General features: G+C 58.3%; 1 protein-coding gene across 8 annotated transcripts in view; it reads right to left on the bottom strand.

Annotated features, from left to right (window-relative positions):
* Positions 1–1,365: 1,365 nt before the first annotated feature.
* The window catches only part of DIP2A (disco interacting protein 2 homolog A), a 94,675-nt gene continuing 72,347 nt past the window's right edge, over positions 1,366–23,693 (bottom strand). For 4 of the 8 annotated variants that reach the window (XM_046002484.1, XM_046002491.1, XM_046002490.1 and 1 more), the window contains 17 exons: positions 21,402–21,603; positions 20,387–20,496; positions 20,220–20,300; positions 17,649–17,772; positions 13,422–13,543; positions 13,186–13,297; positions 12,065–12,174; positions 11,467–11,597; positions 10,131–10,299; positions 9,376–9,546; positions 8,063–8,092; positions 7,244–7,305; positions 6,559–6,616; positions 5,204–5,278; positions 3,892–4,066; positions 3,655–3,778; positions 1,366–3,215 (listed from right to left, as the gene is read on the bottom strand). In XM_046002484.1, the coding sequence (XP_045858440.1) occupies positions 2,963–3,215; positions 3,655–3,778; positions 3,892–4,066; positions 5,204–5,278; positions 6,559–6,616; positions 7,244–7,305; positions 8,063–8,092; positions 9,376–9,546; positions 10,131–10,299; positions 11,467–11,597; positions 12,065–12,174; positions 13,186–13,297; positions 13,422–13,543; positions 17,649–17,772; positions 20,220–20,300; positions 20,387–20,496; positions 21,402–21,603 (2,109 nt within the window). In that variant the 3' untranslated portion in view covers positions 1,366–2,962. Of the gene's footprint in view, positions 3,216–3,654; positions 3,779–3,891; positions 4,067–5,203; positions 5,280–6,558; positions 6,617–7,243; positions 7,306–8,062; positions 8,093–9,375; positions 9,547–10,130; positions 10,300–11,466; positions 11,598–12,064; positions 12,175–13,185; positions 13,298–13,421; positions 13,544–17,648; positions 17,773–20,219; positions 20,301–20,386; positions 20,497–21,401; positions 21,604–23,693 lie in introns of all 8 variants that reach the window. The other 4 variants (XM_046002486.1, XM_046002485.1, XM_046002487.1 and 1 more) reach the window with 3 other exon arrangements.

Raw genomic sequence — 23,693 nt, 5'->3', positions numbered from 1 at the left:
GGGGGGCTCAGCCACTGAGTATCTGCCTTTGGCTCAGGTCTTAATCCCCAGGTCCTGGGATCAAGCCCCGCATCGGTCTCCCTGCTCAGCGGGAAGCCTGCTTCTCCCTCTCCCACTCCCCTTGCTTGGGTTCCCTCTCTCGCTGTGTCTCTCTCTGTCAAATAAATAAATAAAATCTTTAAAAAAAAAAAAAAGTGCCCTTATGTTCAAACTTCTCCATGCTTTGAAGCAAATGCAGTCAGTTCCTTTGGGAAGAGCCGAGGAGCTACCTGTCCTATAGCCTGCCTCCCCCAGCAGGCAAGGGTTCTAGACCCGGGAGTGGGTGCAATGGCCCATTTCTGAGGGACAGACCCACTCTCAGAGCTCGGTGATCAGACGGGGGCGTCCTACCCTCGGGTCTTCTCAGCTTGCCTCTCCCCGCATGGAGCCAGGAGCTTCTGAGCTGGCTGAGGAGGATCAGGCTCCTGCCTCAGTGGCTTCTCACCCAAAGTAGAGGCTCCACTCCACAAGGAGAGATCGCGGTTATGCTGACCGTCCCAGTAGAATCACTTTGAAACAAATCTTAAAACCCTGAATTAAAGCAAACAGTATCAAGATGCAAATGACCTACTAGACTACCAGACTGTACATGTGGATGTTGTAATTCTTAATATAAAGTGGCTCCTACCAATAACCAAAAAACCTTTGAGCACGAAGAGTCAGCAGATCTGAACAGAATGAATCAGAGGAGAAATCACGACGACACATGAAAACATATTTAACATGACCAGATGTGACACTTATTTGACTATCAATTTTGGCAAGGACTTCTTTTCATCTCACCCAAGGGTCCGTGGCCCGTACGGGTGGCTGCCGGAAAGAGGCCACCCCACATGGGCTTTCAGACGGGGATGAGCTCTGGTCACTCTCCCTGCAGGAACCTCGTTGGAGAACGCGGCTGCCATTGTGGACGGCGGGTACTCGGTGCTGTCCCTGCGTCACCCAGCACCAGCGGCAGCAGGACCAACACAGCCGTGAGTCACGGCACAGCCAGAGGACACAGTGGTTAAAACGTGTAGAAGAATGTATGGGACCGATTAAAGTCTGTAATTTCTTAAGTACAAAAATGGATATAAAAGCATATGGTCCCAATTTTATAAAAATTTTAATAAAGAAAAAAATCCCTGAAAGGACTTTCATCAAATGCGGACGCTGCTATTACCAGGCGGTAGGGTCAGAGGAGATCTTACTTTTCTTCCTCACACTTTAATGTAGATCTTATCCTGTAAGCAAAAGTGCTTTTATATGTAGAAAAAAGAATGCGCAATAAAATACATCTTATTTGGAGTTACTTAAAAAACATTTCACATATTTCAAAGGACAGAATTACAAAATCAATACCTTTTATTAACATAATGATATAAAAAAATTTTAGTGTGATATACAGAATTCCCAGAGAGCAATTTTAAAACATTTTAATGTGCTTCTTGAAATCTTAATTTACAAGACACTTTGTCTTACTGCCACTGACCTCTCGATACAAAACTTTTACAGTATTTGTTTGCTATAAAACTACAACATTAAGATCAGGGTTAGGTAGTTTTCCCTGCCGGCATTCTAGTACGAGCCATGTCCACTGGCCCAGCGCTAGAACCCCTGTACGTCAAACAGTAAGTTACACAGATTACGTACACAATTACAGCGGGTTGTTAGAATTCCAGGATGTCGTAACACATTCCGCCACAGCAGCACCACAGGCAAGCGGAGCTCATACGCACGTGCTACCTGCAGCCAAGCAGGAGATGTGAGTCGGCCCGGCTGGCCAGACCCATCCGGTGGTGAATTTAAGATGGAAGAGAATTAATAGTAGCTTTGTTAGGCACTGCTCCAGGCTAATTCCAGACACACCTGGTTGTTCCTAGGAAGCATGCATAATTCATAAACTTTCCCACCCTCAATCCCCCCAAAACCCCATGACTTCAGAACATACTCTTTAATAGCTATATAAAAATAATCTTAGATTGGAGCTTCGCTTCAAATTCTTATACGTATCTAAAGGGTTTTACATTCTCTTCTTTGATTTAGGTTTCTTATAATATTAGATCCGTCGGTTTCACCAAGTTTGAATAAAATAACTGAATGTGGTTTGGCCAAGGTTTACAGGCACACAACTCAAACTGGGAGAGCCCGGGTCGGTGGGAGGGGGCGGGGACACAGGGCTCTGTCCACGGCCCCTTGACCGCGGCAGGGGGCTCACGGGTGCCACAGAGGACCTGACGCCTCAGGGGCTGCCCCCAAGGCCTCGGAGTCTGCCGAAGAGGGATAAAAGTAACAACCCAATGCAATCCCTCGGACCGCGAGATCGGAGACGCGCCGACAGGAAAACAAGGACGTTAACTGGACAGCACGAAGCTACAGACCCAGGAACGAGGCTGAAGACCAAACGCGGGTCCCTCCGCCTGAAAGCAGGCATCTAACCTGACGGCCGCCGGCGGCACTTCTCGGCTCTCCGTGACCACACGTGCGGACGGTCGGGCACACGCGCGTTCGGCGTTCGCACAACGAGCCGGCACGGGAAGTGCCCTGCGAGCACAGAGTCGGGGGGCTGGCCAGGACCCCTCAGCCCCCCGGCTCCTCCCCGCGAGACAGAAGCGAAGCGCACGGACCAGGGGCCTCAAGCCCTTCCCGGCATAAAGTCTATACAGGAAGTGGGAATAAATAACTGAATTTGTAAAATCAAGAACTATATTTTTAGCCTAAAAAAAGTGCAAACTTGCGACACAGTAGCGCACTTGCAATCCCTCCCCACCCCGAGCCGGGGCCGCCTCCCCCAGGCAGCCCTCCGTTCAAGTACTGCCATTCCTGTTCTCCTGAATGTCCTCGGAGAGGAAGACGTTTCTTCGGATGGCCCGGCAAGCGCTCCTAACGTGGGATCTGGGGAGCCCGGAGAGGGGAGGACCGGCCCTTCTCCCGGTGGCCGCGCTCACATGTTGTAGGCCACGTAGATGGGGTCCAGCTGGTCGGCCAGGAAGCCGTCCCGCAGGTGCATACGCTGCTTCTCGCCCCGCGAGTTGATGGGGATGACGCCGGGGTCCACGAGCACCACCACGCCCACGACCAGGTGGTGCTCCTCCAGAACCACGTTGGTGACCAGCGCCACCAGGTCCAGCGCGTCCTGCTCCAGCCCGTCCAGCTCCACCACCACCACCAGCAGGTTGGTCCAGGTGAACACGGCGCTGCGGGGACAGGACAGGTGGCGTCACGCGGCGGCGGGCGCGGCCTCCGGGCCCCACGACACGCGGGAAACGGGGCCAAACACAGAGGGTCCGACGAACCGCGGACGCCCGCCGACACGCCCCCGCAGTGTGACGTTGCTACCAAGGGGAGGGCCGGGCCGGACGCGCGCCAGGAGTCTCTGCTCTGACTACGGTCCTGGACGAGAACCAGGGTTTTAGTCGACGCTGACCCGACCCAGGTCAAGCTTCCCACCAAAGGAGGACATCAAGAGTCGAGACCATTGAAATTTAAAATTCAGAGTGAAAAGCAGAACACTTCGGGACAACCGAGGGGCCTTACGACTTGGGAGCCAGATCCGCGGCCTGAGACGGACGGGGACGAGAGGCCCAAGCCCGCGAGCGGCCCCGGGGCGGCTGTCAGCGGCAGCAGGGCGCTCACCACTCGGCGATGCTCCTGTGGGCTCGGACCACGGACGTCTCGATGTCGATGGGGTGGTACCGCATTCCTCGCAGCTCCAGCGTCTCGTCCAGAGCCCCAACCACGTACAGCGCATCGTGTCGCTCTGTGAACACGGTCCGCGCGCCTCAGGACACCCAGGGGACACCGAGGGACACTGAGGACCCCGGGCACCTCCCACATGGGCACCACCGTGGCCGCGTTGGGGCCGAGCCTCACCTCCACTGGCATCGGTGAGCTCCGTCCTTCGGAGGAAACCCAGGTAGCCCGTCCTCGCCCAAACGGTCTGGGTGTCTCCAAAACTCAGCCGGGCACTGAAGTGGTCGGCGTGCAGAGCCTCCTCCCCGTAGACCGTGTAGTAGCCGGTGGCGTTGTGGGGGCTGCTCACCCAGATCTGCGGGGCCCAGGGCGCGACAAGTGGTGGCCCCTCACCGCGCCCGGAGCCGCCACGAGCCCGGAGCACTAAGCAAACGTGAGCGGAGGCGGAGGGAGAGGGAGAGGTTTTCTCTCGCAAACGAGTTAAAATTACAGGCACGGAGAGCAAGCAGGTGAAGCCTTCCTCTCCTCTGGACAGTGAGATGCTGTGGACGGTGAGAGATGGCCGGGGGCATCTGTGCGTCCCTCGGGGACAGGTGCCAGGAGCAGGCGTGGCCGCTGAACTCCCCGGCGGACACGCCACATCCACACACCCACACTCCCGTCAGCCGCACACAGGCTAGCGGGACTGAGGGCTGCGGGGTCCCCTAGCGTGTCCTTCTAACCATAGCCCATCCAGGACGCAGAGTCCACTCCCCAGACTGAGCGCCTGGCTCCAGACACCCCACAGACAGGATCTGAGAGAGGGTGTGGGGAGGTCAGTAGGGCCTTTGGCCCCGAGAGGGAGGTTCCCAGCCTGGCACAGACCCTCCATGAGCACCATGGGGCCAAACGGTTGCCCTACCAGGCCGGGGTCCAGCTGGCCAGGAAGGGGGAGGGCCAAGGGGGGGGTCCATGCTGACTACACCCAGCCCTGGGACCAGGACACCTTCTAATCAGGACACTGAGTGACCCCTGGAAGGCCCCCATCAGACAAACTGGGTAGCATCTGACAGAAACCCGGGACCCCAGAAGCGGTACACAGCAGAGCACGTGGTCCCTGTGCCCACCTGGTGCATGCCCACTGGACGCCTAGACCTTTCTACCATGACTGAGCTGCCTGGGCCCCCGGCCTCCAGGGACAGTCCCACTGGCCCCGAGTCACTCAGGACCCACTCGCCTGCACGACATGCTGCCCGCACAGCGGCGCCCGCCAAGCCTGCACCCCGAGGACAGAGGGACCCCCCCAGCCCGAGTCTGCCCCCAGCCAGCCCCTCCCGCAGCGACTGCTTCTCAAGGGGACCCACACTCCTCAGCCCTCCCAGTGCCCACAAAACTCGAGGTTTCTTGACTCTGAGCCAGAGAGTTCCTGAGAATTCCTGACTCTGAGACAGACTAGGGGGAGGGGCGGAGGGAGCAGCCGCTGAGGTCACGGGGCTCTGGGGCCCCACCTTACCTCTCCCAGGTGTGAGTCTCCAAGGGGCCCTTTGGTTTCAGTGTGAGCAATAATGACTTTCACCCCAGGGAGGATCTGGAAAGAGAATGTGAGTGACCAGGAGGGTTAGAAGTCGACCTAAATCAGATTCTGATTATTCGCAGAAATAAGAGACTTTTTAATAGATGAAAATCGATTGTGAGTCTCAGTAGAATTATCCCAGCTCCTAAGAATGGACCCCAATTCAGATGTGGAGAGGGGTAAGGAGAGTGTCCGTCTCCCACACCTGGGGTCTTCCACAAGGCCACACGAGGTCAACAGGCCCTTTCAGGGCCCACGAGTGTGGGGTGCTGTCCACACACCCGGGCCGGCTGCCAGGCTCCATCTGCTGGCTTGGTGAGCCCCAGCCTGGCCTGGGAGCTACCTGTCCAGGCCTGTGCCGGCCGGCTCAGCCATGCAGGGCCACGGGCTCCGCTCAGGCCACCTGTGCTGTCTCGGGTGACACCCCACATACAAGACAGACGGCCGTGGGGACCTCCAGGCAGGTGGGGGAAGGGTGACAGGTCACGGGAACGTGCGGTGTGGGCTCTGTCGTCCACGGTCGCCCTTCCGCCTCTCCCCGCCCCACTCACTCCAGCCACACTGGCTCCTCCGAGGCCCACACTCCCAGCCCAGGACCTTTGCACCAGGGGAGCCTTCTGCCCCTCATGTCCATGGCTGTTCCTCCTCAGGACCCTGACCCTGGTCACCCTCTGCAGGCACACAGGCTTGTCCTGTTACTGTCCCCACAGCACTGTCCCTAGAAGCCGCTGTGACCCTAACGGTGTGGGACAGAATGGGGTGGCCCTTCCAGGCTGCGTGGCCTGTGCCAACCTCCATCTCTTGCCTCTGGGATTGTGCAGGTACAGGATGGGCTGCCCCCTGCCCTTGGCCTAGCGCGGACGTGCAGCAGGAGCCGTGGGAGGCCCTGACATTGGGGGCCATCTGTTGCTGGCCACGATGCTGGGCACGCGGCCCTGCCCTTGACCCTGCCGTCTCCTGGCGCCCAGGCCATCCCCACACTGCGCTGCACCGCCGGGTAAAGCCATGAGGGTGCTCTTCCTCCCCTCGAACTCTCCCCGGTTCTGAGGACACCTGTTCTCCAGACTCCCCCGGAGGCATCGGGCCCTGACCCAAGGGGCCCAGCAGGCTCAAGCCCCACAGTGGGAGCTCCTTCTGGCTTCTGCCCTTCTCTCCCTTTCTGACGTGCTCGTGTGAGTGGTGAGGAAGAGACGAGCCCTCTGCATCAGCCCAGCCGTGACCCTGGTTGGTCTGTGTCTACAAGGACGTGTTGAATTCTCAGCACCCGCCAGGGGCCAACTTCTGGCTTCCACTACCTTTCCAGACTCCGTCAATGGCAGACTGTGTGGAGAACCCCGTTCTACCAAACGTACCCTGAAAATTAACAAGGGAAAAGGCCATCAGAAACGGATTATCAGTCTAGAGGTCGGTCTGCGGACCGTGCCTCACCCTTAGACTCACGACCTTGCTGTGACCTTGGAGCAGTGCCTGCCTGCTGACTGGCCGCGACCCAGGGCAAGGATTGCTCCAACTTTCCCTGGGGCGCCCCCGGACCCACTAGCCGCACCCCCAGGAAGCTCCACCGCCGTTTCCCTCAAGGGGCAGCGTAGCCGGATTGAGGGTCGGAACGGGCCCAGCTTCACTGCTGGGAAGGACCTAGACCCCCAGGGACACACCGTGGCCACCAGCGTACGTTTACTGACACAAACACCAAGTCTGGTCTCAAATGGCTTCGTGGGAAGAACATGCTTTCCGTTGGCCGGTTCGCTTTCCTACCCCCACGAAGACCCAGGTCAGGCGTCTGGGAACGGCCATCGTCCCTCCACTGGTGGAACCCACAGGTACGGGGTTGCTGCCTCACCTGCACCGACACGAGGGGACGAGAAGGCAGCCTAGGTGCCCCAGGGGACCTGGCCAGCCAGCCGCTAACCCAGGGTGCCGGGAGGTCAGCTCACGACGCAGCCCACACAAGTTCCCCTGCGGGTATGGACGGGCCCTTACCGGTCATGACGCAGCGCCCTCATGTCCACGTAGACAGTGGTGGGGTCTGGGCCGGCCGTGCCCTGAAAGGAGAGCAGCAGAAGGACCTCCCTTCATCGGGTTTGCGGGAGGGCGTCTCCGTCCACGTGGGCGCAGCGTGTGACGGTGCCTCCCGGGCCCCCGGGAAACCCAGGACGGCAGCAGCTCTACCTGCCGCAAGGAGCCTGCCCGGGGCACGGACGCCTCCATCCAAACATCTACCTGGCTTGCCAACGTCGAGTGAAACGTCTGGAAAACCCCACAGTTTTACTTGTCCGTTCTAACAGCTTTGTGGTGAAAACACCACCACAGGTTTTGGAGGGCACTGCCACCAAGCCATCGGGTCAGGCCTGGCCTCCCGCCGGCCAACGGGACCCCCCCTACCAAGGGCTGAGCAGAGGCTCTCTTGGGAAGTCACCCTCCTCTCCTCTCATTGGACCCTTGGCATTGACCCCGCCGAAGCTGTTAGGTTCCATTTAGTAGATAAGGAGCACTGAGTTAGACGGACGCTCCACTCAGCGTCTCTCTGGAGCTCCCGGAGTGTGACCCATGCCTGCCCTGGTTAGAACAAGGGTCCTCTTTGAGACCAAACACTGCCCTCCCTCCATGGGCAACGCTGGGACTGGCACATTCTTTAGAAAATAGCTTTGCCCTTACATTTGGTTTCCAAGGAGCTTTTGTAGTACGTCCAAAACAAGACAGACAGGAAAGAACCATGCACTCGTCTAGAAGTCACAGGGAGGCCACAAGAACTCTTGGGGGAGGCACAGAGGGGCCTTGAGTTTGAGGTCAAGGTCGTACCTGCTCAGCCAGCTTTCCCAGCCTGTTGGGCTGACAGAGGCAAAGAGGCCAGCAGAGGGAGACAGGGAGGAGACAGCCACGGGAAACAAACAGAAAGCAACAGGCCACGTGAGAAACACAGGGAAGAGAAAGCAAAATACATCACCGCGTCTCAAAGCACAAACATGAACAACCCGTGAAGACTCTGGCAACGCTACGTGGCGTCCAGGCGCCGACCAACAGCACGGATGCCCTCCAGCGCCCCGTCGTGAGGGCAGAGGCGTGTAGGGGCTGCACGGAGAGCAAGGTGCTCACTCACGGCCCGGGCCCTGCATCCGCAGCCTGACGCCAGGGCACACCTTCCACAGCGGGAAGGGACGTCCGTCCGCACCCAGCCCACCTCCTCCCGCCACCGACAAGGGTCTGAGGCTCGGAGAGGCCAGCAGAGGCTTCACGGTGCAGAGACATCAGCAGAAATGCCCGGACCACAGGAGGGTGGTCTCTGCATATGGAACCGGCCCTGTGCCGGGGACAGGCTGGTGTAGGACGGGTGCGCCGGGCGCCGAGGACCACGGCCGCGCAGAGGCTCTGGCTTCGCACCCGGCCCTGCTCTGGCCCCTGGGACGCCTTCCGGCCTGTGTTGCCTCTACCAGGTCGGCAAGGAAGGCATTCAGCTCTCACAGAGACGCGAGATGGGGACACTGGGACCGACTCCACGAAACAGCCAGTCGTCGGAAGCCGCAGCAACAGCGCTCCAACTGCTCGAGATCCGAAACTCGTGTTTCCTCTGAGTAAGTGAAACACCTGAATGTTCCCGGATGAATCTGAGGCAATACAAACCACCACACTAATTAACGTTTCCATTCAAAAACCGGGGCGCCTGGGGGGCTCATGCCTCTGCCTTCGGCTCCGGTCATGATCTCAGGGTTCTGGAATGGAGCCCCGCACTGGGCTCCCGGCTCGGCAGGGGGCCTGCTTCCCTGCTGCCTCTCTGCCTACTTGTGATCTCTGTCTGTCAAATAAATAAATAAAATCTTTAAAAATAAAATAAAACTGGTAAATGTCACAATAAGTTTATTTTGCTTTGAAAACTCAGCTACATGCTGTGCTCACCTCAGAGACTTCTCCGGGGACATGAGTGGTCACTGCTCAAGAACGTGCTGTTTTCAGTGAACCCCTGATCGCCCAGGAGACGGGACATCTTTTACGAGAAACCCTCCCAGCCCCGAAGTCCGGACCAACAGACAGATGCGCACGGCAAGGCTCAGAGGACCACAGAGCAGGAGGCGGGGCGGCACGCGGACGGCACAGCGGGGGCCCCCAGCAGGCCTTACCTGGAGGCAGATGGCCACGTTGACCCTGCACCCGAACGTGGTGCTCACGGCACGCGCCGGCAGCCCCAGGTCCTTGAACAGCTTGGAGAAGGACTGCGTCAACGCGATCCTGGGCCGCTCCTCGGCGACCACCATGCAGGTGCGCACGCAGGACAGGTTCACCCCCTTCGTCTGCGGGAGGGGAGCGCGGGCCGGTGCTGAGCCGCCTGAGGAAGCCTTGGAGGGACACCCCGGGGGCTCCCGGCGTAGGAACAGGAGCAGGGCAACGGGGAGGCAGACAGCACACCCCAGCCTCCTCCTCCCCTGGGTCTCCCTGGCTGGGTCTCGGGTCCCCAGGGTCCTAAGTGTGACGGCACTGGAGGGGCCCCTCAGCTCTGCCCCCGCCCCCCACCTGCTGTGCCCCGCCCCCGCCTGCTGTGCCCCGCCCTGGCCTGCTGTGCCCCGCCCCGGCCCTGTGCCCCAAGGTGCGCTCTGAGCTAGCAGGGGCCCCACACCCCACCCTGGCACACCCCCCTCTGCTGTGTGGGGTGTGCAGAGGAAGAGGGGGACCGCTAAGGGCACAGGGAGGAGCTCGCGTCAGGGAGGGGACCAGGATAAAGGGCCACAGAGCCAGTGTGGTCGAACTCCATTTCCACAGTTGGCTTGAACAGATCCTGGGGGTCTTTGTTGAAGGTTCCCAGAGTCCGGGTCAGAAGCAAGCAGGAGCCCCTGGTTTGAACACTCCGACAGGAAAGCAAGCAGGGTCGCACACTCACCCTGAGGATGCCCGTCTGTGCTCCCAGGCCCTTGGTGCACATCTCCATCACCGAGTAGGAGCAGAAGGTGACCCGGGCCTTGTACTGGCTGACCGCGGACAGCCACAGGGACACATTGCTCTCCAGCTCCAGCGGGGGCACCAGGACGGACTGGTGTCCTGAGTAGACGCTGGAAGAGAGCAGGGACAGTGAGGACAGCGGCGCAGCCCTCAGGATGCCCTGTCCGCCTGCACCACATGTGCCTGGAGCGCCCGCTTCTTTCCTTCCCCGAGAACACTTCTTGTCTAGCCAGAAGCGGGCACAATTTGGCCCTAATGTCAAGTGGGAGATTCACTAGAAAATCCTGTGGGGAGCAGGGGATGGCAGAGGCATGTGGTCTCCCTCTAAGCACTTTGGAAGGATCCAGGGTCACAGTGAAGGACAGAGCCTGCCAGCTGGAAACTCTGGCTTTCTATGTCCGGAGATCTGTCCCTACGTCCTAGTATTTGATAAAACCAAGTAGTCTCTTCCCAATTACTAGTAATGGATAGTGTTTATAGGTACTGAAAAAATGTATTTTTACTCTTTTACTCACTTTCGAACTCAGGCTCCAATCCTTTCCGTCCCCAAACAAACCCACTCACGTGTGCATCTTAGACTCCCTGGGCACCAAATGAGTGTTAAATTTCCAAAAATGACACAAGCGATTCCATCCCTGAAGGCAGGCAGAGCTGTAGGGGCACCTGCATCACCACCTGCATCACTCACCTGCTCATCACCTGCATCACTCACCTGCTCACCACCTGCATCACTCACCTGCATCACTCACCTGCATACCACCTGCATCACTCACCTGCTCACCACCTGCATCACTCACCTGCACCAACACCTGCATCACTCACCTGCATCACCACCTGCATCACTCACCTGCTCACCACCTGCGTCACTCACCTGCATCACTCATCTGCTCACCACCTGCATCACCACCTGCATCACTCACCTGCATCACTCACCTGCTCACCACCTGCACCACCACCTGCATCACCACCTGCATCACTCACCTGCATCACTCACCTGCTCACCACCTGCATCACTCACCTGCATCACCACCTGCATCACCACCTGCATCACCACCTGCATCACTCACCTGCTCACCACCTGCATCACTCACCTGCATCACTCACCTGCATCACCACCTGCATCACTCACCTGCTCACCACCTGCATCACTCACCTGCATCACTCACCTGCTCACCACCTGCATCACTCACCTGCATCACTCACCTGCTCACCACCTGCATCACTCACCTGCATCACTCACCTGCATCACTCACCTGCTCACCACCTGCATCACTCACCTGCAAAGACACCACAGGGCGAAGCCGAGGCCACAGTAGGGGTCAAGGCAGATGGCGATCTGCCTCGAGGGGTACAGCTCACACTGCAGCTTTATGGAGCGACACAAGGCACTTGTGGCCGCATGCGACATCTTAAAGAGTACAACGGAAGTTCTCGTCAGTGAGTGAGAGGAGAGAGAAAATGAGCAGCAGGGCCTGCAGACCACATAGCCAGACAGAGTTACTGCCTTAAAGGACGGCTGGCTCAAATCCCCACACAAACCAGATAATTCGCAGGAAATGGCACACGAAAGACCTTCTAAGTGAGACTTCAGAATGATAAAAAAAAATTGAGTGGCGCACTTGGATCCTGGTGAGGAGACAGACTCATCAAAGCCACCTGCTCCCAAAGCCAGTCACAAATTCTCGTTTAGATGTTACCATAAAACATTAAACTGTGCACGGCTCTCAGGCAAGCCTGACTCTGGGGGTCTACTGGAATTTAGCACAGACTTCAGGCAACGCTACCGCAGCTCCCCGCCGCCAACACCTGCACCCGGCACCCCTCTCCCCGCCCGTCAGAGGCGGAAGCAAGTAGGAATATGGCCACAGCACCCACCTTCACACCTGCTAATATCCCCGTAGTTGACACGCTGAAGTCCAAGTACGCGAGCACATCCGGAGACGGGGGCCTGAAGACGCTCGTCACCTTCTTTTTTGGTATGTCATCTGTTGAGCAGAGGACCAGCAATGTTAACACCACTTGAGCTCTCGAAGGAGAAAGAAAACAGGATCCGTTCCTGGGGAGTCCTGGGGAGAGCCAGCGCGGAACAGGAGGGAGGCCTGGAGACAGCAGGCCACGCGCGTACTCGGGGAAGCTCATTTTGCGCTTCAGGGAAATGTCATCTGGAGCAGACCCAGTATGACTGCTCTGTGCGTGGGGACAGGGGCAGAGGGCACGGGGCGTTTACCAGTGGGCGAAGTGAGACCAGGAGGAAGTCTGACCACAGTGAGAGCTGGGACAGGCTCTCAGGCCCCTCCCTGCCCCTTTGTTCCTGTACGACCACAGGGTGGACTCGAGAGGCCAGGGCTGGAGCCACGAGACTCTCCGCAGCCAGTCTGTGCCCGGCCCACCCGGGCCCCACATCAGCTGTCCTGGGCCAGCTCCCCAGGTCTGGCAGTTTGCCAGTAATGACAGAAAACACAGTCCCTGCCCGCTTGCCCCGGAGCCCACGGGCAGGGGCCGGCCAGGTGCGAGGGCGACGAAGGGCGCCGGCCTGCTGTGCCGTGCAGTGCAGCTCGCCGACAGAGTCTCGGGGTGTGCTGGTCTGGGGCGTCTCAGCCCTGGGCTGACCTCACGGCTCGAGGCACAGCGGTCCACGGCTCTGCGGCCCTTCTTGGTTGGCCCACGGGCACGTCCTGGGGCCCAGCAGCCCTCCCCCGGGACAGGGACAAGGGGTAGAGGTGTGTGCGGCGGGACTGACTGCTGCCCCGGCAGAAGCAGCAGCACCGGGAGGGAGGGTCCGCAGGCACACCCGCTTCCGACAAGGGCTTCTGCCCCCGCGGGGTGAGGGTTCCACCACAAGGGAGGCCCGGGGCGAGCGCCCTTCACCATCTATTTCAGCTGCTTTCACCCGACTGGTATTGTCGGTGGCAAGAGTACGATCCGCACCACGAAGAAAGTTAAGGTGGCGCGTCCTGGGGGCCAGCACCCACCCTGACAGCGCCAAGGACCTGCACCTGTGTCCAGAATGGTCGGCCAGGTCCTGACGTCCACGGCAGCCGCTGCGTCTTTGGACTTGAGCAGCCGCATGATGGCCTGTGTGGTGAGGACGCAAGCGGACTTGCTGACCTGCGGAGCACGGGGGTTGGAGGCATGAGCGGGACGTCCCACAGGGCCTGGGAGAGAGGACACGGTCACCGCACAAGGCCCCGCCCCTGTCCGGCCTACTGGCCAGTGCGCACCACACACGCACCTCCACGATCATCTTGACGGTGGGCAGCGTGGTCGCGAGGTTCTGGGGGTGTGGGGGCCTCACCGTGACGGGCACGCAGCCACAGTACAGACAGCCGTAGAAGGCAGCAATGAGGTCCACCCCTGCAGAGATGTGCGGTCAGAGAGGGTCAGTGTGGGCGGCACATGACCGACGGCACCTCGTACCCGGATGGCCACAGACACGAGAGGGTTTCAGTCCAGCGCTACCTGGAAAAGCCACTAACCAAACCTCACCGGTACTGGGACAGGGAGACGGACAGACTCCACACAAACCTGCTGTTGCCCCTTTTTCTGCTTCTGTTCTGCTGGGACCCGCACCCCCACTTTACACACGCAGATGGTGTGTGTCCTCTGTGTTAGCACGGCAGCACCTACGAGCGGCTGGACCAGGTCAGAGCATCTAGAGACAGCTCTGTGCCGGCCTCCCCCGCCCCAGGGAGGATCGCCTAAGCTAGGAGGACACGCACACCAAACCACCGCCCTCAAGAAACCCCACACCCCAGACAAAGGAAACTCTCCCTCCCTTCACGAGTCTCCCAAACACTCGTCCACACTTTCTCCGGACCCTGCTCTCGCCCCGCCAGCCCGCGGCCGACTCCTGCCCTGGCTGGTCCTGCGGGACGCCCTCTCGGAGCCAGACCGGCCCGCCGGCATCCGTAGCTGCACAGCTCAGCGCCACGAGGGAGGCACAGAGGCTCTCCTGAAAGGCTGCGGAGGAGGAAGAGGGTGTGCGGGGTGTGCAGAGGGCGGGGCGGGAGGCTGCAGCCCGGGGAGGCCCTAGGCCTGCCGCTGTTCCTGTGCAGCCAAGGGCAGGGCAGGTGCACGAGGAGGAAGTTCCAAGTCAGAAGCCCTTTGAGGGACAGGCTGCCCGGCTCCGAAAAGGAGGGCAACACGGGAGGGGGAGCGGTCCGCCCACCAAGGAGAAGGAACGGAGCAGGAGGTGATAGGGAGGACGCAGCAGGGTCCGGCCCCTCAGAGAGCTGGAAACAGGAAGCCTGCGCCTCTCCCTGCACGACTGTGCCCGGGCCGGGCCATCCCGCCTCACTTGCCGCTGCCCTTCGTAACACCGGACCACCAACACGTTCCTGCAAGCCTCTAAGTGTTTAAAACTCCTCCTATTTAAGACTGAGGGGAATCATATGGCACTTAAAACCTATACTCCCATCTGGAACTCGTCCGGCTTGAGATGCCCGCCCCCCACCACCATCCTGGAGGCCCCTCCGAGCACACAGGGCCCCCACCTGGCATCCTCGGGCTACAAGACGCCGGCCTCAGGCTACTTCCATTCCAGGGTCAAAACAACTACGTCCCACTTAACCTGGCAGGGGGGGTTCGCCGGGGTCCCTCGGTGTTAATAACGGACACTGAGGCCAGGGCGGCTCGGCAGTCGCAGCAGGGCCTGAGCACACCCAGCAGGCTGGGGCGCATGTGAGTGTTCCCACGCCCGGGAGCTCACAAAGTCCACGCTGCTCCCTGAAGGCACCTATTTCCAGGTGCACAGGTGGGAGGAACCTTCTGATCCCACCAGCTTCCTTCTGCCGCTTCCAGACAGCAAGGTTCTTAGCCCCCTGGCTCAAACACCCCTCTGGAAATTGGAAGAAATCCCGGACCCCCCCCCCACTCCCAAGAAATACACAACACGCCCTGTGGGGAGTGCAAAGCAAGGGGGGCCCTCCCCGCGGGACCCCGGCTCTGCCTGCAGTGAGCACTCTCCACCTGCACATGTTTTCAGAGGGAAATTCAGATCCCCAGCGGGCACTCCCTTCTGAAAGGAGTCCTGGAGACGTCCTCCTGGGCAGAGGAGAGCGGCAGGGGCCCCCCTCGGCCCCCACGGGATTCTCTATCACCAAGATCGCAAGCCAGCGCTTGAGGCCCGTCTCTCCTTCCACTTTCCTGTAGTGAAAGGGTCACCCCCGCGGGCCTTCAGGCCCCCCCCGCCCAGCCCAGGGGCACAACCCCACCGCAGCCCGTGCAACCAGCTCAGGGCCAGGGGAGCACAGCTCCGCGGCCACTTGCCTTACTCCTGGAACACGGGTTACCTGAAGAGTGGGGACTTTGGTCACAGCCCAGGTGATGTGGGGAACAGAAGTGACAAGGAACAGAAGGTTGGCTGAGGACAAAGCAAAAGGCTGGCACCCTGAAACCTGGCACCCCCACTCCTGGGTGGGACATGTGCGACATTCTTTAGGAACTATCTTAATAGCTTGCTAAAAAGGGCAAAACAACCTTGGCAATGGCCAGGCCTGGGCATCTGGTATCTTGTAGGTCCTCTTTAGCATATCAAAGTCCACTGAAACCTCCCTTTTCCTTACTTAGCCCGCCCCCCATGGTACAGAACTGCGGCCCCTCACAGCACCCCACCCCCCGCAGCCGCTCTTCCTGCCCACAGGTCCTGTCCCCGTGTTAATAAACCACTGTTTTGCACCAAAGATGTCTCAAGAATTCTTGGTCATCAGCTCCGGACCTCACCTCACCGGACCTCATCTATGTTCTAGAACTTCATCAGAAGCAGAAGGAAACGTAGATAAAATCTGGGGCGCCTGGGGGGCTCAGTGGGTTGAGCCTCTGCCTTCGGCTCAGGTCATGATCTCAGGGTCCTGGGATCGAGCCCCGCATCAGGCTCTCTGCTCAGTGGGGAGCCTGCTTCCCTTCCTCTCTCTCTGCCTGCCTCTCTGCCTGCTTGTGATCTCTGTCGGTCAAATAAATAAATAAATAAAATCTTTTTAAAAATGTAGGTAAAATTAGATGCCCTTGTGACTGTTGACCTGTACTTGAGGCGGGCAGAGTGTAACACGCCTCCGGGAAACTCCCAGTCTAAAGCTGATGCGGTGCTACAGAGAGAAGCAGCTCTGACTTGACGAGAGCCTCCACGGTCCTGTGAGTCTCCTTCAGCAGATCAAAGTCCTTTTGGAAACCAAAGGAGAAGCCACGAGGCTGGATTTGTCAGGGCTGTCCACCGTCCCTCTGACAGCAGACGCGGCGGCGGCGGGGGAGGCAGGAAGCGCGCGCACACACCGCCTCCCGCTGCGACCTCGTTTCGTGTGCCGTTGTCCTGGGACCGCTGCGCCAGACGCAGGTCTAAGCGACTGCGGGGTATTCCAGTTCTGCTCTCTCCCTGCTCTGAAGAGGCAGTTCCTGGTATGGAAAACGGGAACTACGCGGTAGGAGGGGCTCGTCTTGAATGGGAAGGGGATGTAAGAGTCTGAACTCAGAAGGGTCTGCCCCTCCAAGAGACACGCTGTGTTTACTTGTAATTCCCAGCTCTGCTCGCTGAAAAGCCGTAAACAGCAGCCAGGCCGGAAGAGATGAGCATCCCTCATGCCAGGTTTGGTTCTGGGACGACTGTGGTCGCCATGAAGCCAGCCGGAAGGGTCCCCTACTGGCGACCTGAGCTTTGACAAAGAAACTAACTGCAAAGGACTGAAACCCAACCAATTCATTTCAGTCGTGAGTTCACAACGATGTGCGTATTTCCAGACCCACTGACCGGTCGGCTTTGGATCGTGACAGGAATACACAGGACGGACAGAAGGAAAGAATCAGCACCATGAACTCCACCACGGGGCTGCCGAACGCTAGATGACGGGAGTCTCTGGGTGTCCGTTTCACGGCCAATAAATGAGAACAGGAATTGACGGATGAGACCATCACTGTTTTGTGACCCCAAAGGTTCACGAGTGACGTCTGAAGCATCAGCCAGCGGCTGCTAACCCCACAAGAGGAGACACAAGCTGACACGGGCCCTGACGAAATAATTCAGCACCGCTAGGAGTCGGCGAAGGCACCAAACCCGAGTAGGCCTCAGAGCCAGGACCTCGCCGCCAACCTGCAGGAAAGACGGGAGCCGCCTGCGCGCGGGTGCGGGTCTCTCGCCTGGGGCCTCTGCAGAGGCAAACGTCTTAGGCCGATACTTTATAACCAGAGGGAGACAGAGAGCCTGAGGACTAAGAGAATCTAAAAACCTATCAAAGTTAAAGACAACTGGCCGACTAACCCGATGGGCGGGGTGCCCCACTGGGCAGAAGAGACAATGCAGGCCAGGGGCAGAGGCTGCTCTGGGGATGGTGGAGGGCGTTGTGCTGGGGACACCTGGGGCACGTGGTCCACATCGGTCCCCTGACCTGGCAGGCGGTTCCAGGGGGGTCTGCTTTGTAATAACAGCGCGTCCCCACCAGCGCAGAGCCGAGGGAGGTCTCCGTGGGCTTACCTGGCGGGTAGACCAAAGCCACGTGGTCCCCAGTGTTCAGTCTTGCCTTCTCCGTCAGGGCAGCAGCCACTCTCTCTGCCCTTTTGTGCAGCTGGACACAGGTTGCGGTGCTGACGACGGTCCCCTAGGAGAGTCGTCCCTGCGTCGGCGTGGGGCTGGGGGCCGGGATCTTCTCCTTGGGCCCCACGCGCACGCCGCTCCTGCCCTGCACCCGCAACGCCTGTGGCAGGGGCCCGTGGCCCCTGCCGGGCCTAGACACGCCCCTGCTGTCTTTCCTAGTCATCTGTATCTCGGAGAATCGCCAAAGGGGAGCCGTTTCTCTAACAGCGAAGGGACCAGTCATGCAGTGCGTCCTGAGAGCCTGGAGCAGGGGGCACACTGCTTGTCCAGGACGGTCAAGGGCACAGCCATTAAAGAAAACTCTTGAGGGCGCCCCGGTGGCTCGGCTGGTTAAGTGTCTGACTCTAGATTTCAGCCCGGGTCATGATCTCAGGGTTGTGAGATCGAGCTCCACGCCGGGCTCCACACGGGGCAGGACACCTGCTTAAGGTGCTGACTCTCCCTCTCCCCTCCCCAAGTCGCTCATGTGCACCCACTCGCTCTGTCTAAAAAATTCTGTTAAATTAACTAAACTTAATTATAAAGAATAATATAATAAATATCCAGGTTCTCCTTCCCTAGTAATATTTTGCCACATAACGTCTGAATCTGTTTTCTAGAACAAATCACCACCACCCTGCACACCACCCTTAATCCATCCTCCTTCCCCACAAACAACCATTATCCTGAATAGAAACACACAGAACATGCACCAGAAGGAGACGCACACCGCACACCGGTGAGCTACAGGTCATGCACAGTTAACCCTCCCCTCCCCCAGGCCACGGGCCTGCCCTCTCGGAGCTCATTTGCCGACACACGGCGTCGCCGGCAGCAGGGGCTGGCTTGCTCGCCTCCCATCCCTGCCAAGGACCTCGGGCCTGCAGACCAGTTCCCACCAAAGGCCTCCTTCTCTCGGCTCACGGAGTCGGCCGGACCGAGCTCTCGGGGTCCTTAAGGAAATTAAAAGTGCAGCTCGGTCTGCACGTACTGCCCCAGAACAGCCCAGCCTCGACCAGAACCTCTCCCTTCTCCACTCCGAAGGCCAAGTCGCGGTCCACAGAGCCAAGCCCAGAGGCCCTCCGGGCTGCAAGCAAGGGAGCTGGGCTTGCTTCTCCCGAGCCCAGCTAAGCGGCAGCAGGTCAGCGCCAGGAAGAGCCTGCCAGTCCCCCTGGACGGCCGCCTACATGGCCACAGGCCTCCTCCTAGGGCAGAGGCCAACACATCCTCAGGGACCCAAGGACATTTCAAAACCAAAGACTAACAAACCACAAGAAATGCAAAGTTTTACCAGTGACTTAGAGGGAAGTCGGGAATGGATCTGGAAAGGCCAAGCCCGTCTTCTGCCCCTCCTGAGCTCTTTCCCGGCTTCAGAGACGGTCCACCTCTGCACACATGCCTAGCAAGCACCTCCCCGCGGCCCTCACCCCGGGGCCCCCCTCACTGAGCTGCCATCCCACACTCACCCTCCTGCAGCCCACAGGAGCCACCCAGAACCACAAACCCCATCCCGCGCCTACAGAGCCGTCCCACGCCGGCTCCCGGCCACATTCTCGGGGTTCGGAGTAACAGGCAGCAGCAGGCCTTGCTGCTCCAAGCCCCCTGCCCTGGGGGCCATGGCCCTGCTGTTCTCATCTTCGGGTTCCCATCATGAGCTCATGAGCTCATTTTCCCGTGGCCACTTGGGAATCCCTGGCTGTCTCCATGCTTTAAACTCAATCGATGATAAAACAAACGTTTTCGGAACACCATTCTACATCTGCGGGTACACAGTGAACAGAGAACGTAACGTCTCCTAGACGTTTTCCAGAGGAAATGCACTTCAAACGTCCCGAGGGCAGGACGCTTTTTCTCTTAACACCCAGAACCTAACAGGCATCAGTAAGGATTTTCTGGATGAGGACACAGTGGGCAGTGATGAGCAGAAAGAAGAGAAAGACTAGCGTTTTCTGCGCCCACGGCGACCTGCCCTGTACCGCGTCTGAGCACAACCATCCTCCCTGCCTGCGTGCGATGCGTCGGAGTGAGACAGGACGTCCACGGTTCTGTAACCTGTCCTGTTTCCACATTCCGTCTGCCGGCCCGGAGTCGGTCGCGAGGTTCACAGCACCTCCTTTCTACCCTAAGAACTCCCGGGGCGGAGAGACCCCACTAAAAGGCAGCCAAAACCATGAAAGTGAATTTCTGAACCTACACTAGGACCAGGGCAGTAAACAGCACCGGTCATGTTAAAGCTGTAAATGGAAAAGTCTAGATTCCTAATTTTTACAAAAGAAACGTTTCTTTCAGCTCACCGAGAAGTCTTTATGAGCAAACTGCCCTTAACTGGGAATTCTCCTGGTAGGTACAGCGACGTCACTGCCTGAACGAGCAGACGTGGAGTCCCCCGCCAGGAAGCACTGGGTGGGGAGGGTGGCGGGGGGCGCACTCTGGGCAGGGACGTGGGGGGCAGAGCGGGGCGGCCGGCCTCACCTTGGCGTTGAGCAGCAGGAACAGGGGGTGGTCAGGAGTGGTGTGTGCTCGCCACTGCAGCACGTCGGGCAGGAACAGGAACTGCGCACACAGGCCCACTCAGCCCGCAGCCTCGCCGAGGGGCGCCCTCCTCACGCCCTCCTCGCGCCCCGGGTGCCGGCCGTTACCTTTCTGGCCTGGTCGCTGTCCTCCAGGTGAGCCAGCTCCCTCCCTGAGGCCTGTGCGATCCTCTTACCGGCAACCAGGTTCCCCACGATCATGGAGGCCGGCCCCACCTCTGGAAAACGGGGTTTCTGAGTGAGCAGGTGCTGGCTCAGGGACACAATGCTTTCTGTCTCAAGGAGGCGCTTCACTCTCCATTAAGGTGCTGAGCTCGGGAAACCAGCTGGAAGGGTCATGGCGAGCGACAAAGAGAATCCCTGCCTCCAACATAGGTGACCCCAGACTGAGAAACTCGTCCCCCAGCGTGTCCCTGGGGCTGGGACTGGGCCTCAGCCTCAGCCGTGTGCTCCACGGCGTTCTCTTCCTGCGTCTTACACACCAAACAGGAAGGCAAATCTTCCTGAGTAAATGCACTTTATTTAATGATCACTTACGCGTTCAATATTCAGTGAAAAAAATTAGCATTTACTAAAGATTCACAAAACCAAAGAACAAAAATAACTGTCGAACCAGTCTTCCAGATTAGTTTCTCAGTGTGAATCAGGGAAGGGAGAGTGACCATCTGCAGAGGGCCCTGAGATGCCCGCAGTCCTGGGCTGTCTGGGGGCGGGGAGGGGGTGTGCGCGGGCCCCAGGGCGCAGCGTGGAGGGAGCCCCCCCCCACGGCCCCAGCAGCACTGACCCCACAGCACTGCGCGGTCGCTCTCCCTCGCTCTCCCTCCCCAAGCTCCACGTCGGCCCTTGGGCCGCACCTCTTCGCCCCGGGAGCCACCCCTTCACCTTCCAAGCCTCAGGTGCCTGCGTTCAGTCACCGGGATGGTCCCAGCACACAGGTGACGTGGTCGAGTTTCCTCGCCTGCGGCTCGTTTCCCGGGAGGCGGGAGACGGGGACCGTCCCTGCAGGTCTGGCCCTACCCCAGCCCCGGAGAGGCAGGCGCCACGAGGCCCGCACACTTCGCCACGAGCGCAGGGGCCACCAGTGCTGAGCCTGGATGGACAGCTGCGGTTGGCTAACACTGACCTGGCTGTTTCTGGCGGGGTCTGGGAAGGTTGGTGACGCAGGTGTGCGGACACATGAGCACATTGCAGGGGTGCAGCAGCCCTTCCAGGAAACGCTGCTTGGTTTCAGAAATGTGAATCCCTCCGAGAGGAGCCTTGGGCAGCGTGTTGGCGGGAACCAGCGCCAGACAGTACACGCCCACCTGGTGGATGCTGTCGATGGCCTAGAAGGACACCACCAGCTGAGAGGGACGGCGCGTGAGACCCGACGCATCACCCGGCCGCGGGCGAGCCCCCGTCGAGCCGCTCACGGCTGCACCGGGGAGACACGCAGCTCTGAAGGGTGTGGAGACACTCTGTTCGACAAGAAAACATGGAAGGACGTGCGTCCGTTCCTGTCATCGGACACACACGCCTAACGTGTGTCTGTGCACAAACTCGTAAACCCGAAAGCGCGTCTTTTCGGAAAGGAAAGTCAGATGAGCCCGTGGATCTGCGGGGAGCTGCAGAAACCGGCTTCTCCGAATTCACCCTGTGCTCAGATTTGACTTTGGAGGCATATATATATTTTACAACAAAAAAACCCGAAATTTTAGAAAGCATTTCTGAACAGCCGGAAGTGAAATAACGAAGTGAACTCAGCTGAACTGGAAGTAGGTGGGTGGAAAAGCCTCAGGGAGAGAATCTACTTAAAGTGGCTTTAAACACGGTAATTCAATTAGTCACCCCTAATGAGACAGGCCCTATGGGCAAAAAAAAGTGAAGCTGCCCTCAGAAATCTCGCGTTTTAGAGGTAGTGTGGGGACTGCGGTGCGCAGCTTGGCCTAAAGCCAATGAGGGACTCATGAGCTGTTGGTCGCAATCCGTCAGCGTGGGAGAAAGCAGGTCGGTGAGTTAAGCGAAAACTCTGTGCTCCTGCGCTGGAGCCGGAACCAGCCGCGTAAAGTCAGGATCAGGTGCTCCGACAAACACATCACTCCTTACTCCGTGCACTGAAGAAAGCCCAGAAACTGTGAAGAGGCCGGTGGCGTTGAGTGCCCAGATGGTGGTCCCCACTTCCATCTCCCCTAGGAAGGAGCAGAGCCCCTAGCGTCCCGGCCGTGACAGGTCTCGAGCACGAAACACATGGCCTTCTCCCAAGCAGCTGGGCTTCCTCGTCTCTGCTGGGCTGCTCCGGTCAGCTTTCCCCATCAGGGCAGCTCAGCTGTGAAGTCCCAGCAGAGCAGGGACCCCCGGAGTGGAGAACGGCACAGAGGCAGCCGGACGCCACCTTCCCGGAGGATTTCTGCCAGAAAACCATCCCTGACTCTGAGCCAACGACAATGTGCAGGGGGCTGCAGGGAACAGACAGCTGTATTAAATGACACCCCGGGGGCATCAGAGTTCAGGCTAAAGAAGCAAACTGGACAACTTGCTTTTGTCCACAAACTAACCACCAGAAATCTACCACAGAGGAAGGAACTCTAGATTAAAGAAGACTTAAAGAACTTGTCCCCACCAAGTACATTTTTTTTTTTACCCCATTTTGATCCTGAATCTAACCAACAAACTAAACATTAGATAATCGGGTAAGTCTGAATAGGGACTAGATATTAATCACAACAAGAAGTTACTGTTAGGATAAAAACTCAACACAGCAGATACAGAGGGAACATACCTCAACGTAAGAAAGACGGTATTTGACAACCACAGCCAACAGCATTCTCAATGGTAAAAAGCTGAGAACTCCTCCCCTAAGATCAGGAATTAGACAGGGACACCCACTCTCACCACTGCTACTCAACATGGAACTGGAGGACCCAGCCACAGCAATAAGGCAAGAAAAAGAATTATGAGGCATCCAAATTGGAAAGGAAGAAGTAAAACCGTCACTTTAGATGACATGATGTCACATACAGAAAACCCTCAGACTCCACCAGAAACTGTTAGAACTGATAAATACGTTCAGTAAAACCACAGGAAGTATCTGCTGTGTCTCTGAATACTAGTCTAATTGAGTCAGCAGGAGAAATCGAGAAAACCATTCCATGTACAACCGCACCAAGATAATAAAATAAAATAGATTTAACCAAGGAGGTGGACGTTTTTAGAATGTCCATTCTACGCAAAGTAATCTACAGATTCAGTGCAATCCCTGATTCCAATGGCATTTTTCAAAGAACTAAAACAAATCCTCCTAAATTGTGTACGGAATCACGAAAAGACCCGAAGCACCCAAAGCAAACCTGAAGAACAAAGCTGGAGGCGTTTGTGATTTTGAATTACGTCATGAAGCTTTAGTAACCAAAATAGCGCGGTATTAGCAAAAGAAGAC

The sequence above is a fragment of the Meles meles genome, chromosome 4 (genome assembly GCF_922984935.1).
Source record: "Meles meles chromosome 4, mMelMel3.1 paternal haplotype, whole genome shotgun sequence".
Classification (NCBI taxonomy): domain Eukaryota; kingdom Metazoa; phylum Chordata; class Mammalia; order Carnivora; family Mustelidae; genus Meles; species Meles meles.
This window is presented reverse-complemented; position numbering and strand designations above follow the sequence as displayed.